Source organism: Brassica rapa, chromosome A08 (genome assembly GCF_000309985.2).
Source record: "Brassica rapa cultivar Chiifu-401-42 chromosome A08, CAAS_Brap_v3.01, whole genome shotgun sequence".
Taxonomy (NCBI): Eukaryota; Viridiplantae; Streptophyta; class Magnoliopsida; order Brassicales; family Brassicaceae; genus Brassica; species Brassica rapa.
In genome coordinates this window covers 6,880,637-6,899,970 of record NC_024802.2, presented here as the reverse complement: position 1 = coordinate 6,899,970, position 19,334 = coordinate 6,880,637, and the positions used below count along the sequence as shown (strand labels likewise).

The window sequence follows — 19,334 nt, the reverse complement described above, 5'->3', positions numbered from 1 at the left end:
AGCGGAAAAGTCATGTTTGGAGATGATTCAATGATCGATATCAAAGGGAAAGGATCAATCGAATTCGTAGAAAGAAATGGAGAGCCGAGAAAGATCACAGATGTTTACATCATCCCCAATCTTAAGAGCAATATAAACAGTCTTGGACAAGCAACTCAAGCAGGATGCGACATAAGAATGAAGGGAGAGCATCTTATAATGCATGACCGTGATGGGAAACTTATTGCTAAAGCAGTAAGGTAAAAAAAAAGATTATATAAGGTGCGTATGGGGATCAAAGAGGACTTATCGCTTTTGTCTACAACAACAAGCGACTCAACCAAGTGGCATGCGAGATTGGGTCACATAAATCTGGAAACAATGAGGTCTATGGTGCAACGAGAGTTGGTCATAGGAGTGCCGAAGTTTGACATCGAGAAGAAAGTGTGTGGATAATGTCTATTGGGAAAGCAAGCAAGACAATCGTTTCCGCAGTCCACAATGTATAGCAGTCCACAATGTATAGAGCTACTAAGAAACTTGAGTTGATTCAAGAAGACTTATGTGTTCCAGTCAACCCAAGTACAAACTCATGAAACAAATATGTATTCGTGTTTATTGATGACTACTCGATATACATGTGGACCATACTACTTAAAGAAAAAAGGATGCGTTCAGAAGGTTTAAAATATTCAAGAGTCTAGTGGACCAAGAGACAGGAGAACATATTCAAACTCTTAGAACTGATCGTGGAAGATAATTTATTTCACAAGAGTTCAACATGTTCTGCAATGACTCTAGAAATAAACATTATCTTACTGCTCTGTATACTCCACAGCAGAACAGAGTGGTGGAGAGACGTAATAAAAACTTAATGGAGATGGCCAGAAGCATTATGAAGAATATGTCATTTCCTAACCGGCTGTGGGGAGAGGCTATCAACCATTTCACCTATCTTCTGAACAGAATAGCTACGTGAGCAATCAAAGATCAGACACCATACAAAGTCTATCATGGAAGAAAGCCCAACGTCGGTCATCTAAGAGTTTTTGGTTGCATAGGATATGCGAAGGTAGATTCCAAACTACTGAAAACGTTAGATGATAGATCTCGAATGCTAGTCCATCTTAGGATAAAACCAGGTCCAAAGCATATCGTTTGCTTGATTCCCAATCAAGCAAGATAGTTGTGATCCGTGATGTGGTAGTTGATGAAACAAAAGGATGGAACTGGATGCATCCCACTACAGAAGAAGACAAAGCAAAGCTTTCGAGATCGTGGTCGGTGTTACGGGAACCATGGAATTCAAGAACAGAGGAATGAAGATAAAGAAGAGAGTAACATCAAACCCACTATTACCAATAGTGAAATGATTGTTGGTAGTGATCAAGAAAGTGAAGCAGAGAGTGAAGAAGATCAAATGCAGCTATGAAGATCACAACGCCAAGATACCTTGGTGATTATGTTTTGTTTGCTGAAGAAGCTGGAGAATGGTTGTTAATGTGTGTAGAGAAAGAACCGTATGATTTTTAGGAGGCAAAAGAATGCAAAGAGTGGATACGAGCATGCAAAGATGAGATACATTCCATTACCAGACTCGAGTGTTGGACTCTAGTAGATTTGCAACAGGGATTAAAGCCAATAGGCTTGAAGTGGATATTTAAGCTTATAAGGAACTCCGACGGAAGCATCAACAAGTACAAGACCCGTCTCGTGGCTAAGGGTTATGTGCATCAATATGGAGTTGATTACGATGAGGTGTTTGCTCATGTTGCGAGAATAGAAACGATTTGATTGCTGATCAGTCTTGCAGCTTCTCACGGTTTGGAGATACATCATCTAGATGTTAAAACTGCTTTTTTGCATTGTGAGTTGAAGGAGTCCTTGTACGTTACACAACCTGAAGGGTTCGAGATAGGAGAACATAAAGGCAAGGTATACATATTAAAGAAGGCTTGCTATGGCTTAAAACAAGCACCGAGAGCATGGAATGATAAGCTAAACAATATCATGTTCGAGTTAAACTTCATTTGCTGCCTAAAGGAGCCATCTGTTTATCACAAAACCGTGAGTAGGAATCTCCTTATCATCGCAATCTATGTAGATGATTTGTTTATTACAGGGACACGCATGAAGACCATAGACCAGTTCAAGAAGGAGATGAGAAGAAATTTTGAGATGAGTGACTTGGGTAAAGTATCTTATTATCTTGGTATCGAAGTTTGTCAACATGATAAGGGAATAACTCTTAATCAGGATCGATACGCTTTAAAGATTTTAGAGGAAACGGGTATGAAGGATAGTAATCCAGTGCATATACCAATGTATGCTGGTCTTAAATTGGAAAAATCGGAGCAGGAGAGAGAGAGATTGAAGCAGAAAGACAGTGGGTTGTTTTCGATATTTGCTTCACACGAGACCTGATCTATCATACTGTGTGGGAGTCCTAAGCAGATACATGCAAAGTCCTAAAGAATCACATGGCGTGGCATTGAAACAATGTCTTAGGTATTTAAAGGGAAGTGCATTGTATGGCCTGACGTTTGAACGATCCGTTTCACACACAAGGAAACTAATTGACTACAGTGACATCAATTACAACGTAGACCCGAATGATGGAAGGAGTACGACATGGCATATATTCTACCTTAGCAAAAGCCCTATAACTTGGTGCTCTCAAAAGCAGGATACAGTCGTGTTATTTTCATGTGAAGCCGAGTTCATGGCAGGAACTGAAGCGGCGAGACATGTGATTTGGCTCCAAGATTTGCTTGCGGAGATTATGGGTATTTCGAGTGAAAAAGTGGTGATACGGATCGATAACCAGTCAGCTATAGCTTTCACGAGAAACCTGGTGTTTCATGGTCGAAGCAAGTATATACACACACAGTATCATTTCATTAGAGAGTGTGCTGGGAAAGGTTTAATCAAAGTCGAACATGTTCTTGGTAATGAACAGAAAGTGGACATTCTGACGAAGGCTCTTGCGAGAATCAAACACCGAGAGATGAAGGAACTCATTGGAGTTCATGATGTGAAGAAAAAAAACTTCAAGTTTAGAGGAGAGACTGTTGGAGGCGCTTGAAAGAAGTTTGAGAGAGACGCAATCTTAATCCTAGTTGAATTAAAATTATAAAGAGATAATGATGATAAGATTAGGAAATATCTATTTATGAGATTACTTATAGCATTAGGATTGTATGCATCTATATATAAAAATGCCGAGATGATATATTATAATTGTGAGAGGCTTAAGTTTTTGAGCTAGTTTTTTTTAAGTAATAAAGAAATTGTTCTTGTTAACTTGTGAGTTCTTATTGAAAGCTTTACGACAACAAATACCATATTTTAAAAACATTTATCTCGGTCATTTTGGACTTAAACATCAAAAAATATTTGGAAGCGTTTCCTAGTGTAAGTGTTCATGTGACCTTGATCGTTTCGTTTCTCTTTGTAGCATGTCTATGTACTCCATAAAAACCAATTCTGGACAGTTTTGAATGTTTTATTGAAAATTTAAATATCAAAAGAATTAACAAAATTTTTTAATACATTGTTAACTATAGTACTTTTGTTGCCTTTGAATATCTAGAAAAGGTAAATAACATAAATTTAATTATGCATGCGACCAAAGAGAACTGGCTGCATATTTTGAGCAAAAAAAAAAAAAAAAAAAAGAGAAAGAGAAGAATTTGACTTCATTTTATTATGGTATGGTAAATAGTAAAAATGTGAAAAAAATTATAAAAAAAAGACTTGACAAGAGATTTTTTTGTTTTTAACAGAATGTAAGAACCAATAAAAAGAGTGCGGAAAAAACAAGAGTGGAAGGTTTGATGAGGAGAGAGGTAGCTGAGGAACAACTACGGCGCCTCCTAACAAAAAAGAAAAAGAGAAAAAGAAAAAAAAAATGGAGAAGGTGTGGAGTGTGGCGGAGGCAGAGACCACGTGCACTCTTTTCTCTACACCTTCATCTTCTTCATCTGCCACTATTAAGTCTTCGGACCCCACCTCCTTCCTTCTCCTCTAACTCCAACCTAACTCTCTTCTTCTTCCCTCTCCCGCCTCTTTAAACCCACCCTTCTCTCTCTCTCTCTCTTCTGCTTTGAGATGATTCTTTAACTTCTCTCAACCGAAATTGGGATTCTCAGCTTTTCCTACAAGGTTCGGACTTGTGATTCCTAACTGCTGATTATTCCTGATCTCACCATCTCAACTTTACTCTTGTGTTGGCTGTTATTTGAGATGAGTTGTAGTTGTTTTTTTTAAGATCTCTCAGATTTTGTTTTCCTTTCTACAAGAAACTGGTTATCGGAAGAGATAATTAAAAGTTTTATTTTTCTTTTCAAAAAGAGTACTTTGTGATGATTTCTAACTTTCAAGAGATCTTTGCTTATGATTGTGTTTTGCTTGCTTGTCGTATACTTTTCTTCTTCTAAAATACAGCAAAACATTGCTGTCATCTTTTTTTTTTTTGTGAGCATCTTCATTTAATAAAAAATACACAAAGCAGAACAGATCAAGATCATTATTTTCTGTTTCCTAGTGATAGTATCTAAGGGGTTTTATTAAATCAGTTTCCTGTTTCACTGTGTCTTTGTTTTACAGAAGAATAACAATGGCTGGGTCTGTTAACGGGTATCAAACTCCCGGTAGAAATCATGTGTCGGTGTCTGAAGTGGATGACTTTTGCATTGCACTTGGAGGGAAAAGGCCAATCCATAGCATTTTGATCGCTAACAATGGAATGGCAGCTGTTAAGTTTATACGCAGTGTCAGAACATGGGCTTACGAAACATTTGGCACCGAGAGAGCTATTTTGTTGGTTGGGATGGCGACTCCTGAAGACATGAGGATCAATGCCGAGCATATCAGAATCGCTGATCAGTTTGTCGAGGTTCCCGGAGGAACTAACAATAACAATTATGCCAACGTTCAGCTTATCGTTGAGGTGGGTGAATAATAATACCTCATGAACAAGTTTTGTATCTGTCCTGAATTCATCTTTGTCTACTATGTGCAGATGGCTGAAGTAACACGTGTGGATGCAGTTTGGCCTGGTTGGGGTCATGCATCTGAGAACCCTGAGTTACCTGATGCGTTGAAGGCAAAAGGAATTATATTTCTTGGTCCTCCAGCAGCTTCAATGGCAGCATTAGGTGACAAGATTGGTTCCTCGTTGATTGCACAAGCTGCTGATGTACCTACTCTACCATGGAGTGGATCCCATGTAAGTAATTTTTGTGTCCCGTTACGCTGAACTTGTTTACTAGAGAATTGTTTCAAAATGACCCAAGTTTTGTGTTTCCAGGTCAAAATACCTCCAGATAGCAGCTTGGTGACGATACCGGAGGAGATCTACAGGCAAGCTTGTGTCTATACAACTGAAGAAGCGATTGCTAGTTGTCAAGTCGTGGGTTACCCAGCAATGATTAAAGCATCATGGGGTGGTGGCGGAAAAGGCATCAGGAAGGTTAGCTTGTGTCCATAAGCTTTTTGAATGTCACTCTCTTCTTTTCTTTGTAGATTAGTCCAATTCTTATATGAGTGTTCTTATTCTGGTTTTATTTTTAGGTTCATAATGCTGATGAGGTTAGGGCTCTATTCAAGCAAGTTCAGGGTGAGGTCCCTGGATCACCGATATTTATAATGAAGGTTGCTTCACAGGTATTGCTACTTAACTACTCTTGATCTAAGCATATCGGAGTTCTTATATGGGTATTATGCTAAAGAGATTTTAGTAATAATGTGGCTGTTCTTTGTATTTGTCTAGAGTCGGCATTTAGAGGTCCAGTTGCTCTGTGACCAATACGGAAACGTTTCAGCTCTGCATAGCCGGGACTGTAGTGTCCAGAGAAGACACCAAAAGGTTTTCAATGATTGATTTTGGAGTTTAATTATATTGTTTCAAAGAAATACTTTGTGTAATGTATTCTTATGCACTCAGTTTTAACTGTCTAACTCCTTTATTGGCGGAGGCAAGTTATTGCATGATTTCTTACTTTAAGTTTTGTATCTCAGATCATAGAGGAAGGTCCAATTACCGTGGCTCCGAAAGAAACCATCAAGAAACTTGAACAGGCTGCTAGAAGGTTGGCTAAGAGTGTTAACTATGTTGGAGCAGCTACTGTTGAGTATCTCTACAGCATGGACACGGGCGAGTACTACTTCTTAGAGCTTAACCCTCGGTTACAGGTTGGTTTCGTACTACTGAAAAGGTTCATTTTGTTTTAAATTCTATCTTGAGAGGTTGAAGACCTGTTTAACTTGATGTTTGAGGTCAGGTTGAGCACCCTGTAACTGAATGGATTGCCGAGATAAATCTTCCTGCTGCGCAAGTTGCTGTTGGGATGGGAATTCCTCTCTGGCAAATCCCTGGTATGGCCTGCATCCTTATTTTTGAGAGGCAGCGGTTCTTCTTTTAGTCCACGCACACGTGTAATGTACTATTTGTTTCACTTTCTTTTTGGTTAGAGATAAGACGGTTCTATGGTATAGAACATGGTGGAGGTTACGATTCTTGGAGGAAAACATCGGTGCTAGCCTCCCCTTTTGATTTTGATAAAGCTGAATCTATAAGGCCAAAAGGTCATTGTGTGGCTGTACGCGTGACAAGTGAGGACCCTGATGACGGATTCAAACCCACCGGCGGTAAAGTACAGGTAATATATAGCTGCGGAATGCAAAAGTTCAAAGTTTTTTAACTGAGAATTGTGTGGGGGTAACACTCGTATGAACTTGCAACAGGAGTTGAGTTTTAAAAGCAAGCCAAATGTGTGGGCTTACTTTTCTGTCAAGGTAGACATATCTATATATGCTCTGCTATATTATGTGTTTGGCTATGTGACTATGGCTTACATTTTACAACCATCTTTTTCTTACAGTCTGGTGGAGGCATCCACGAGTTCTCAGATTCCCAATTTGGTGAGTTAAATGAAATATGTGCGCTACTAGGTCAGCTTGAGTTTACCTTGTTGAAACTTTCTTTAACCTTCTGTTCAGGCCATGTTTTTGCATTTGGGGAATCCAGAGCCTTGGCAATAGCAAATATGGTCCTTGGGCTTAAAGAAATTCAAATTCGTGGAGAAATTAGGACTAACGTTGACTACACGATTGACCTTTTACATGTACGCTTCCTTCTTCCAACCCACAAAAGTACACTCTGTGTTTGCGATGTTCAGTGTTTACAATAGCTACGCTCTCTGACGAGATCATGTAAATTCTTGATCAGGCTTCTGATTACCGGGAAAACAAAATTCACACTGGTTGGTTGGACAGTAGAATTGCTATGCGGGTCAGGGCAGAGAGGCCTCCATGGTACCTCTCTGTTGTCGGAGGGGCTCTCTATGTAAGTGTCTCTTTTTCAGGGATCAGTTTTTCTTGTAAAGATTATATTTGGTAACTTGATGTTCTATTTGTACAGAAAGCATCAGCGACCAGTGCTGCTGTGGTCTCGGATTATGTTGGTTATCTAGAGAAGGGGCAAATTCCCCCAAAGGTAATCTAATATCAGCTACAGCATTTTTCTTCCTCGTAATGATCTTTCAGCTTAATTTTTCTCTCTTAATTTGCAGCATATATCTCTTGTGCATTCTCAAGTGTCTCTGAACATTGAAGGAAGTAAATATACGGTATGCGTCTAGTGTCAATTATACTTCGCTGCATTTCTTGTCTTCCTACCGAGACTAACTAAAGCGAAGATAAATGTTTTTAGATTGATGTGGTCCGGGGTGGATCAGGAAGCTACAGGCTAAGAATGAACAACTCAGAAGTTGTAGCAGAAATACACACTCTACGTGATGGAGGTCTGTTGATGCAGGCAAGTTTTCTGATTTTGTTTCATACTACAAAACAGAACTTATGTGTAACCTCCTTAGAGAATTCGCATTGATTCTTACTCTCATTGCAGTTGGATGGTAAAAGCCATGTGATATATGCAGAGGAAGAAGCTGCAGGAACCCGTCTTCTTATTGACGGAAGAACTTGTTTACTTCAGGTTTCAACTGATTTTTCTTTTTGGTTTTCTCATAATACTTAAAACATTTATTTCTCTAATCATCTTAGCATTAAGTTATCTGTCATTTTTGGATTATTCAGAATGATCATGATCCTTCAAAGTTGATGGCTGAGACACCGTGCAAGCTGCTGAGGTATTTGGTTTCAGATAATAGCAGTATTGATGCTGACATGCCCTACGCGGAAGTTGAGGTCATGAAGATGTGCATGCCACTTCTTTCACCTGCATCAGGAGTTGTACATTTCAAAATGTCTGAAGGACAAGCCATGCAGGTCAAATACACTCCATTGCTACACAAAAATTGGCTTTCTAAAGATGGAGATATTGATTAACACATCCAATATTTTATTTACAGGCTGGTGAACTTATAGCCAAGCTTGATCTTGATGATCCTTCTGCTGTAAGAAAGGCCGAACCCTTCCATGGAGGTTTCCCAAGATTAGGGCTTCCAACGGCAATTTCTGGTAAAGTTCATCAGAGATGTGCTGCAACTTTAAATGCTGCTCGCATGGTTCTTGCCGGCTATGAGCATAAAGTAGATGAGGTAAACGCAATTTGATATTCCTATTTGGCCCAGGTATTTAAAACATCATTTGACAATTAGATTGCTCAAATATGGCAGGTTGTTCAAGACTTGCTTAACTGCCTTGATAGCCCTGAACTCCCATTCCTTCAGTGGCAAGAGTGCTTCGCAGTTCTGGCAACACGACTACCGAAAGATCTCAGAATGATGGTAAAGACATATGTATATATGTATCCCATTCTGCATTATTTGTTTTGAGTTCCAAGACTTCTAATGCTTTTCCTATAAAATTCGATACCAGTTAGAATCCAAGTATAGGGAATTTGAGAGTATATCCAGGAACTCTCTCACCGCAGATTTCCCTGCCAAACTTTTAAAAGGCATTCTTGAGGTGATATCGTATTATGTTTTTCAATTCGAGAGATATCTTGTGTTTTACTCTCTGAACTTTGCTGTCCACTTCTTTTTACAGGCTCATTTATTATCTTGTGATGAGAAAGATAGGGGTGCCCTTGAAAGGCTCATTGAACCATTGATGAGCCTTGCAAAGTCTTATGAAGGTGGTAGAGAAAGTCATGCCCGTGTTATTGTTCATTCTCTTTTTGAAGAATACCTATCTGTAGAAGAATTATTCAATGATAACATGCTGGTAATATGTCGTTCAATAGTTAATGAACGGCTTTTGGTAACTAGCTATGTCTGAGGAGTCTTTATAAGCATTTTTTTTATTTGAACAGGCTGATGTTATTGAACGCATGCGTCAGCAATACAAGAAAGATCTGTTGAAGATTGTTGATATTGTGCTCTCACACCAGGTCTGTGGCCTTTCTCAGGCCATTTTACTCTCTTCATCACTATGTTATTGAATCAGTATGCTCGTCTGTTATTCTTCTCAGGGCATAAAAAACAAAAACAAACTCGTTCTTCGGCTCATGGAGCAGCTTGTTTACCCTAATCCTGCTGCATACAGAGATAAACTTATCCGATTCTCGACACTAAACCATACTAATTACTCTGAGGTGCGTTTGGTTCCTTTATTTTTTTTTATAATAAATATGTTGATATTCGTCAACTGATGATCGGCTTGTGTGTGTGTAGTTGGCACTGAAGGCAAGCCAATTACTCGAACAGACCAAATTAAGTGAACTTCGTTCAAACATTGCTAGAAGCCTGTCAGAGTTAGAAATGTTTACAGAAGATGGGGAAAATATGGATACTCCCAAGAGGAAGAGTGCCATTAATGAAAGAATGGAAGATCTTGTGAGCGCATCCTTAGCTGTTGAAGATGCTCTCGTGGGACTATTTGACCACAGCGATCACACACTTCAAAGACGAGTTGTTGAGACTTATATTCGCAGATTATACCAGGTTAGAGTTAGTTTTCTTGCACCCTAATTATTCAACTGCAATTTATTAGACAGGTAATCTTGACTTCATTTAAACTTGAGTCTTGTCATTAGCCCTACGTCGTCAAAGAAAGCATCAGGATGCAATGGCACCGGTCTGGTCTTATTGCTTCTTGGGAGTTCCTAGAGGAGCATATGGAAAGGAAAAACATTGGCTTAGATGATCAAGAGACACCTGAGAAAGGATTGGTTGAGAAGCGTAGTGAGAGAAAATGGGGGGCAATGGTTATAATCAAATCGCTGCAGTTTCTGCCAAGTATAATAAGTGCAGCGTTGACAGAAACAAACCATAACGAGCATGTATCTGCCGGAGCTCCTTTATCTGGCAATATGATGCACATTGCTATTGTGGGCATCAACAATCAGATGAGTCTTCTCCAGGACAGGTAATTAACACAGCCAGACGATTTTCAATTAACGTAGGTGCTATGTTCTCTACCTAATCTGTTGATGTTCTGGTGTGTTTGCCTCAGTGGGGACGAGGACCAAGCTCAGGAAAGAGTAGACAAGCTGGCCAAAATTCTTAAAGAGGAAGAAGTGATTTCGAGTCTCTGTTCTGCAGGTGTAGGTGTGATAAGCTGTATAATTCAGAGAGACGAAGGACGAACACCCATGAGACATTCTTTCCATTGGTCTATGGAGAAACACTATTATGCAGAAGAGCCTTTGATGCGTCATCTTGAGCCTCCTCTGTCCATATACCTTGAGTTGGTATGATCACGACGATGAAATGTAAAATTCTTGTTGTACAGTATCTCACATTCCTTTTAGTGACTGTTTGCTGTTTGTCTGGTGCAGGATAAGCTGAAAGGATACTCGAATATACAGTATACCCCGTCCAGAGATCGTCAATGGCATTTGTATACTGTTACAGACAAGTCAATGCCAATCAAAAGGATGTTCCTGAGATCTCTTGTTCGACAGGCTACAATGAATGATGGCTTTATGTTGCAGCAAGGTCAGGATAAGCAACTTAGCCAAACACTGTTCTCCATGCCATTTACGTCGAGATGCGTTCTTAGATCTTTGATGGATGCCATGGAGGAACTGGAACTGAATGCGCATAATGCTGCCATGAAACCAGACCACGCACATATGTTCCTTTGCATACTGCGTGAGCAGCAGATAGATGATCTTGTCCCGTACCCTAGGTTGCTATGGCTGTGTACTTGACTAGTTATTGTTTGTAATGTGCCAGAGCATATGGTAATAATATCCAACTGTTTTTCTCACAGGAGAGTTGAAGTGAATGCAGAGGATGAAGAAACTACAATCGAGGTGATCTTAGAAGAAGCAGCACGAGAGATACACAGATCTGTTGGAGTGAGAATGCATAGGTTGGGTGTGTGCGAGTGGGAAGTGCGGCTGTGGTTGGTGTCCTCTGGACTGGCAAGTGGCGCTTGGAGGGTTGTGGTTGCAAACGTCACAGGCCGTACATGCACTGTCAATGTAAGTTCGGTTTACAAATTTTTGTTTGAATAGAGAGAGAGTAAGAGTGCACATCCCCGATGACATGAGGTGCTGTGATTCGATGTTTCAGATATATCGAGAAGTTGAAACTAGTGGGAGAAACAGTTTGATTTACCACTCAATTACCAAGAAGGGACCTTTGCATGGAACCCAAATCAATGATCAATATAAGCCACTGGGATATCTTGACAGGCAACGTCTAGCCGCAAGGAGGAGTAACACTACATATTGCTATGACTTCCCGTTGGTTAGTTACTGAATTCAGAAGATTCACGCATTTTTTTACTCTGTTGGCTACTTCCAACCACACTGTTATTTTGTTTTCATTTTCAGGCATTTGAGACAGCCTTGGAGCAGTTGTGGGCATTACAACAACCGGGAGTTAAGAAACCATGCAAGGGTACTCTTATCAGTGCTAAAGAGCTTGTATTCTCCAATTCAGAAGGTACATCTCTTATGCCAGTTGAAAGATCACCGGGTCTCAATGAGTTTGGAATGGTGGCCTGGAGCCTAGAGATGTCGACTCCTGAGTTTCCTATGGGACGGAAGCTTCTCATAGTCGCCAATGATGTCACCTTCAAAGCTGGTTCTTTTGGTCCTAGAGAGGACGCGTTTTTCCTTGCCGTGACTGAACTCGCATGTGCCAAGAAGCTTCCCTTGATTTACTTGGCAGCAAATTCTGGTGCCAGACTCGGAGTAGCTGAAGAAATCAAAGCCTGCTTTAAAGTTGGATGGTCGGATGAAGTCTCCCCCGAAAATGGTTTTCAGTATATATACCTAAGCCCTGAAGACCATGCAAGGATTGGATCATCTGTCATTGCGCACGAAATAAAGCTCCCTAGTGGGAAAACAAGGTGGGTGATTGATACAATCATTGGTAAAGAAGATGGTATTGGTGTAGAGAATCTAACCGGAAGTGGGGCAATAGCGGGCGCTTACTCGAGGGCATACAACGAAACGTTTACTTTGACCTTTGTTAGTGGAAGAACGGTAGGAATTGGTGCTTACCTTGCCCGCCTTGGTATGCGGTGTATACAGAGACTTGACCAGCCGATCATATTGACTGGCTTTTCTACGCTCAACAAGTTACTTGGGCGTGAGGTCTATAGCTCTCACATGCAACTTGGTGGCCCGAAAATCATGGGCACAAATGGTGTTGTTCATCTTACAGTCTCAGATGATCTCGAAGGTGTATCAGCGATTCTCGACTGGCTGAGCTACATTCCTGCTTACGTTGGTGGTCCTCTTCCTGTTCTTGCCCCGTTAGACCCACCGGACAGAACCGTGGAGTACGTTCCAGAGAACTCTTGCGACCCGCGAGCTGCTATAGCTGGGGTTAACGACAATACCGGTAAATGGCTTGGCGGTATCTTTGATAAAAATAGCTTTATTGAGACTCTTGAAGGCTGGGCAAGAACGGTAGTGACTGGTAGAGCTAAGCTAGGGGGAATACCTGTAGGAGTTGTTGCGGTTGAGACACAGACAGTAATGCAGATCATCCCAGCAGATCCAGGACAGCTCGACTCTCATGAAAGAGTGGTTCCACAGGCAGGGCAAGTCTGGTTTCCTGATTCTGCGGCCAAGACAGCTCAAGCGCTCATGGATTTCAACAAGGAAGAGCTTCCACTGTTTATCCTTGCGAACTGGAGAGGGTTTTCAGGTGGGCAGAGAGATCTTTTCGAAGGAATACTTCAGGCAGGTTCGACTATTGTAGAAAATCTGAGAACGTATCGGCAGCCAGTGTTTGTCTACATCCCTAAGATGGGAGAGTTGCGAGGTGGAGCGTGGGTTGTTGTTGATAGCCAAATAAATTCAGATTATGTTGAAATGTATGCTGATGAAACTGCTAGGGGGAATGTGCTTGAGCCAGAAGGAACGATAGAGATAAAATTTAGAACGAAAGAGATGTTAGAGTGCATGGGAAGGTTAGACCCGAAGCTAATCGATCTCAAAGCAAGACTGCAAGATGCCAAGCAAAGTGAGGCTTATGCAAATATCGAGCTCCTCCAGCAACAGATTAAAGCCCGAGAGAAGCTTCTCTTACCAGTTTATATCCAAATCGCCACCAAATTTGCGGAACTTCACGATACTTCCATGAGAATGGCTGCCAAAGGAGTGATCAAAAGTGTTGTGGAGTGGAGCGGCTCGAGGTCCTTCTTCTATAAAAAGCTCAACCGGAGAATTGCTGAGAGCTCTCTTGTGAAAAACGTAAGAGAAGCTTCAGGGGACGACTTATCATATAAATCTGCAATGGGTTTAATTCAGGATTGGTTCTCCAAATCTGACATTGCAAAGGGGAAAGAAGAAGCTTGGACAGACGACCAAGTGTTCTTTACATGGAAGGACAACGTTAGTAACTACGAGTTGAATCTGAGCGAATTGAGAGCGCAGAAACTGTTGAATCAACTTGCAGAGATTGGAAATTCGTCGGATCTATCGGCGCTGCCACAAGGACTTGCCAATCTTCTAAACAAGGTATGAAATGAAAATTTAGTTTCTTCGTTGTCTAGTATTCTTTTGGAAAAACCTAAGTGAATATGTCTGTTGCAGGTGGAGCCTTCAAGAAGAGAAGAGCTTGTTGAAGCGCTACGAAAAGTGTTAGGTTGATGTACAAGAGGTCTAAGCTTGTGACCCGAGAAAGATGGTCCTTTGGTGTTGCTTGTGTCCTACGGGGACAGAAGCTAGTTGGAAATTAGATGTGGTCTTTCTTTCTTAAATGTGTTGGCCCGAGCTGTAAATGTTGTCGTAGCGTATAAGTGAGAATTGCGTAATAATTTATTCAACATGTCACTCTTGCTTCATATGTTTATGTTGTCAGAATCATAAAGCCGTGTGGTTATCTTGATATAAGTCCGTATTAACAACTCAACATATAAACTTCTATTACAATAAAGTGAATTTGGTCTCTTTTTAAAGAGTCAACTCAGCAAAGACTGATCCAAAAGTTGGCATGTGTACACTTTTCTTGAAGAACCTTTGTAAAACAATATTTGTTTTAGATGAAGAAAGCTAAGATGTTGGACTATTCTTAAATCATCTCTATACGGCTGCGATGAGGCATTGATGGATTAGCGTTGGCGCAGTCTGTAAAAAGAACGCACCATGATGATTCACTAAACTTGGCGGCTGCTCTAATGAATTGTGGACGCTACCCATTTCTTTGTTCATTGGTGAATCTGACGGCTTAGATTGGACGAACATCTTCATTTCCAAATGCCATGTGGGGTCACAGATTTGTGTCAATACTAAACCTATCTTAGGACACTTTCAATGCTCTAAGAAGATACACAAATCTTTAACAATCTTGAATGTTACGATAATATGACAATTTTTAGCTGGAGGAGTAAGTTATATTATCTAAGCAAACAATGTTTAATCAAAAGAGGATGCAGAAAACTTCCTAGTTAAGCCAGCATCAAAGCTTTATGGCTATGCTTGGTTATCTCCACTTTTCATTTTAGATCAACATCAATCACAAACTATGACAGAGAGCGAGATGAACCAAAGGATCTAAAGCGAAGATACAAGTTGACCTGAGAAAGAATATTACACCGCTGGCGTAGAGAGTATGAAAAAACACATGTTTGATAGAAGTGAAATCACAAACAAACAACGTCGAATAAAGCATCATACGAAGCAAAACAAGATGCAGGGAAGTTTCTACCATACGCAAACAACGAAGTTTATGTCTATGCACATCTCAGATACAACGAGAAACACCTTAAGAGATTAGGTTCAAGCTAAATTAGCAAGAAAACAAAAACATATTCTAACTCCAGAAAGAAACAAAGGCAAAACAATTAAGGTAAGCAAAACCCACAAGACATGTAGAGATCATCATACTTAATGTTCAGATAGGAACTTCGATTCGCAAACACAGAATCCCTAATCAACGGGGGAATATAGATTCTTCCAGAAGTTACATAAAAAACTCAACCAAACAAGGGGAAATCTGAAACGATAGAGAGCTAAAGAAGATCAGTTGATATCGGTGTCGTCGAAATCGTCGTCGAACTTGTTGAAGAAATCGGCATCGGCGAGCTTGTTCTCAGAGATAAGTCCTCCTTCGCTGAGCATCTCCATGGCTTCGATGTCATCTACGTCCATGGCCATCGAAGAACCTGCATCATCCATCTCCGCCAACATATCCAGTTGCATCGGCCTCATTTCTCTTTCTCGTCTCTTCTACTCTCTCTCTCTCTCTCTCCTGTAAACGATTTTGGTCTAACAGAGAGACGGACGAAGATTATATATATTTTAGTAATTTTGTTTAGGCCCAATGATTTGGCCCATCACTCGAATGCCTTCTACACAATTCGGAGGTGGAATCGTTAACAAAGACCCCTTTTTCGTCAGATTTTTATAAGTTCCAAACTTCCAATTAATATTAACTAGGATAGTCTCAAAGCGCGGAGTAATTTTTGTTAACAAATTCACTAATATGCAGGTTTGTTCACTAATATGAATTTGGTTTTCAGTTTGCTTCTAGGTTGTATTTTTTTGGTTTTTAGTTTGGTTCCGGTCGGTTGTGGCTTTTTGTTTACGGTTCAAGAAATATAAAACTGTTCGGTTATTTATGAATTTGGGTTTAGTTATTTTGGTATGGTTCCAATAATAATATTAAAAACCCGATTTTTTTTTTTGAATAATTTTTGAATTTAATTCTAACGCGTGGATCTGAATATGATATGAAATTTTTTATCTTCATTTAAGTTGTTAAATTTTCGTTTAAATTTTCTATTTTTGTATTAATGAATGTCTTTATATTTTAAATATGCAGTATATCTCAAAGTTATATATCACATCAAAAAACATCTGTTAGTTTCATATCTTTATGTGATAAAAATAAGTTGTATATTCAACAATTATGATAAGAAATACCAATATCATTTTGAAATAGAAATACCAATATATTAATTTAAATAAGGATTATGTAGCTATATTTTGATAATAAATCGCTATATATATTGGTTGTCGTTGAAATTACTTATTGATATTTTTAATATGTTTGTAGGAAGAATATATCTTAATCTTTGATTCAAATCTTAATTTTTTAAATAAAATTATGTAAGATAAATAGAAATTCTTGGGTTCATCCCCTAGGGTGAACCTCTATGTTCACCAACCAATAGTGTTTGAGTATTTGATATTTGATATTTTTTAAAAAAAGAAACAAAATTGAATTTCCAAATTAGATTATATTTTTAAAATGAAATAATAAAAATACATAAAAACAGTTACAAGAAATAAATTAATTAATATTGTTAAGTTTTCAGCAAAATACTAAACCATATACCCTAAATCCTAAACCCTAAACCTTAAACGTTAAACTTTAAACTTTGGATAAACTCTAAACGTTGAAAAATCTTAAATCCTAAATCATACATTAAAAACTAAATTTTAATAACACTAAACCCTAAATCCTAATCACTAAACCCTAAACCCTTGGGTAAACTATGAACCCTTGGATAAATCATAAACTCTAGGGTTTAATTTTAAATATTATTGATTTAGAGTTTATGATTTATCCAAGGGTTCAGGGTTTATCCAAGGGTTCAGGATTTATCCAGGGTTTAGGGTTTAGGGTTTAGTGATTAGGGTTTAGGGTTTAGTGTTATTAAGATTTAGTTTTTAATGTATGATTTAGGGTTTAAAATTTTTCAATGGTTTACGGTTTATCCAAGATTTAAGGTTTATAATTTAGGGTTTGGAGTTTAGGATTTATGGTATAGGATTTAGTATTTTGCTAAAGGTTTAACAATATTTTTTTTTTGTAACTATTTTTATGTATTTTTATTGTTTTATTTTAAAAATATAATCTTATTTGGAAATTCAATTTTGTTTCCTTTTTTAAAAGATATCAAATATCAAATACTCAAATACTATTGGTTGGTGAGAAGTTCACCCTAAGGGGTGAGCCCAAGAATTTAATTCTAACGCGTGGGTCTGAATATGATATGAAATTTTTTATCTTCATTTAAGTTGTTAAATTTTCGTTTAAATTTTCTATTTTTGTATTAATGAATGTCTTTATATTTTAAATATGCAGTATATCTCAAAGTTATATATCACATCAAAAAACATCTGTTAATTTCATATCTTTATGTGATAAAGATAAGTTGTATATTCAACAATTATGATAAGAAATACCAATATCATTTTGAAATAGAAATACCAATATATTAATTTAAATAAGGATTATGTAGCTATATTTTGATAATAAATCGCTATATATTGGTTGTCGTTGAAATTACTTATTGATATTTTTAATATGTTTGTAGGAAGAATATATCTTAATCTTTGATTCAAATCTTAAATTTTTAAATAAAATTATGTAAGATAAATATTTATAAAATATATGTGCAAGGTATATATGGGAAAAAAATTCTACTGTCGGACCCGCGAGCCCGCAAGTGTTTTTCATTTATAAAGATTTGTTTTCTTATGAAAAAGTAAATTATGTTTGTTATATTTGTAAATAATAGTAGTGTTGATTTGTTGTGGTGGTCATTCAATTTAAATTTTGATTTTACACCACACTTAGTGTTGGAGTGGAATTTAGCATTCCCCGCAAGGCCCATCGAACAACAGGATTCGGCCCTTTAGCATCAGCAACCAAGTGGAGCGGTTAGCGCAACTGCAGTATCTCAATGATTTCTTTTGTCGTTTTTAGTGTATAAGGAAGAAGAATATGAAGTTGATAAGGAGAAAGTGATGACCTATCTTCTTGAAGCTTCCGACGAACTGGCCATACCTAACACCGAAATTAGAATACGTTAATGCTCCATCTCTTTCTCTGAATCTCCATCATTATCCCACAGATACAAAACCTGTGTCAAATCAGGTTTCAGACTTTCTTTTTATGACCAGATCAAACCCATAAGAGAAAAAAATAATTCAATAATCGTTGGAACACAAAACTACATGTTGGGATTTCAGAGAAGGGTTCATCACCACAGACTTCTCCAATTTCTCTAATTCCATTCAACTGTGGTCTATTTGGTATAGGGTTTGTTGTAGTCGAATATGAATAAGATTTTAATTGTGAACCATACATAATGTTATTCCTAATGAAAGGGTTAGAGAATGTTATGTTTTTATTTTAATAAAAGAGATGTTATTAATATAATGGTTTATAGATTGTAACATGTATTTATATTTAGTCACAACATATCTAATAAGTCCAAAAAAATTATGCCATGGTAAGATTCAAATAGGACTCTATTTTAATAGAGTAGATAACACTAATTATAAGTTCAAAAAATATGTTAATAATAGCCATTCAAAAAGGTTTTTAACTAATATTTAATTATTTAGATTGTTATTCGTTATCCTAGATTTTCTCAATTCAAATAAGTTAACAATTTTTATATATCAAAACAAACAGATTATTAAAGTGTACATTTTAAATTCAAATATCTATTCCTATAAGACTGTGAATTTATATTCAACGTAACTAAAATTTAAAATAGACATATTTACAAATAAAACTTAAATAGTTGGTTTTCTTGATTTTTGTAAGAAAACATACTCGTGTTCAATTAAAATAATTTTGTTTTTCGAATTTGCAAAAATACATAATCCGCGTATCAACGCGCGGATCTTATCCTAATTTGTTTCTAAACTCTATATTTGAAGTTTAGAGGTATTTTTCTCCCAAAACAAAACTTAAATTTAACTTCAAAACTATTTGTATTTTATACTATACTCTTTATAATTGTCATAATTAATTTAAATTCATCACATATAACTAATCACATATATAAAAGGGCAATTCACTCAAATAGACCTTTTAAAATTTTTGTCACAAAATAAACCCTAAAAACTAAAATGACCAAAATAGCATTTTTTATTTTGAAAACTTTATTTATTTATTTTTTTTTAATTTGAAATCCTATCCCTAAAACTCCACTCTCCAATTCTAAACCCTAAGTCCTAA

General features: G+C 37.7%; 2 protein-coding genes across 2 annotated transcripts; one reads left to right on the top strand and one right to left on the bottom strand.

Moving 5' to 3' along the window:
• The first annotated feature begins 3,890 nt into the window (after positions 1 to 3,890).
• LOC103833578 (acetyl-CoA carboxylase 1) lies at positions 3,891 to 14,302 on the top strand. The gene is made up of 32 exons (XM_009109659.3): positions 3,891 to 4,143; positions 4,588 to 4,930; positions 5,003 to 5,209; positions 5,291 to 5,452; positions 5,554 to 5,646; positions 5,753 to 5,848; positions 6,001 to 6,174; positions 6,264 to 6,357; positions 6,454 to 6,641; positions 6,727 to 6,777; positions 6,864 to 6,903; positions 6,982 to 7,106; positions 7,211 to 7,327; positions 7,403 to 7,477; positions 7,554 to 7,610; positions 7,694 to 7,798; positions 7,889 to 7,975; positions 8,077 to 8,268; positions 8,352 to 8,540; positions 8,619 to 8,729; positions 8,821 to 8,910; positions 8,992 to 9,168; positions 9,257 to 9,334; positions 9,416 to 9,538; positions 9,618 to 9,887; positions 9,980 to 10,311; positions 10,399 to 10,636; positions 10,724 to 11,076; positions 11,161 to 11,374; positions 11,466 to 11,642; positions 11,729 to 13,870; positions 13,946 to 14,302. The coding sequence occupies exons 2-32, from the start codon at positions 4,598 to 4,600 to the stop codon at positions 14,000 to 14,002; spliced, it is 6,747 nt and encodes a 2,248-aa protein (XP_009107907.1). The 5' UTR covers positions 3,891 to 4,143; positions 4,588 to 4,597; the 3' UTR covers positions 14,003 to 14,302.
• An 838-nt stretch (positions 14,303 to 15,140) lies between these two features.
• On the bottom strand, positions 15,141 to 15,633 carry LOC103833577 (small acidic protein 1). The gene has a single exon (XM_009109658.3). The coding sequence runs from the start codon at positions 15,560 to 15,562 to the stop codon at positions 15,374 to 15,376; it is 189 nt and encodes a 62-aa protein (XP_009107906.1). The 5' UTR covers positions 15,563 to 15,633; the 3' UTR covers positions 15,141 to 15,373.
• Between the last annotated feature and the right edge of the window lie 3,701 nt (positions 15,634 to 19,334).

Bases quoted from the DNA above. Each gene is read 5' to 3' on its own strand.
- LOC103833578 (XM_009109659.3), top strand. From the start codon at position 4,598: ATGGCTGGGTCTGTTAACGGGTATCAAACTCCCGGTAGAAATCATGTG. The intron at 8,730-8,820 runs GTAAAGACATAT...ATTCGATACCAG, and splicing joins CGAAAGATCTCAGAATGATG to TTAGAATCCAAGTATAGGGA. The intron at 11,077-11,160 runs GTTGCTATGGCT...TTTTTCTCACAG, and splicing joins GATCTTGTCCCGTACCCTAG to GAGAGTTGAAGTGAATGCAG.
- LOC103833577 (XM_009109658.3), bottom strand. From the start codon at position 15,562: ATGAGGCCGATGCAACTGGATATGTTGGCGGAGATGGATGATGCAGGT.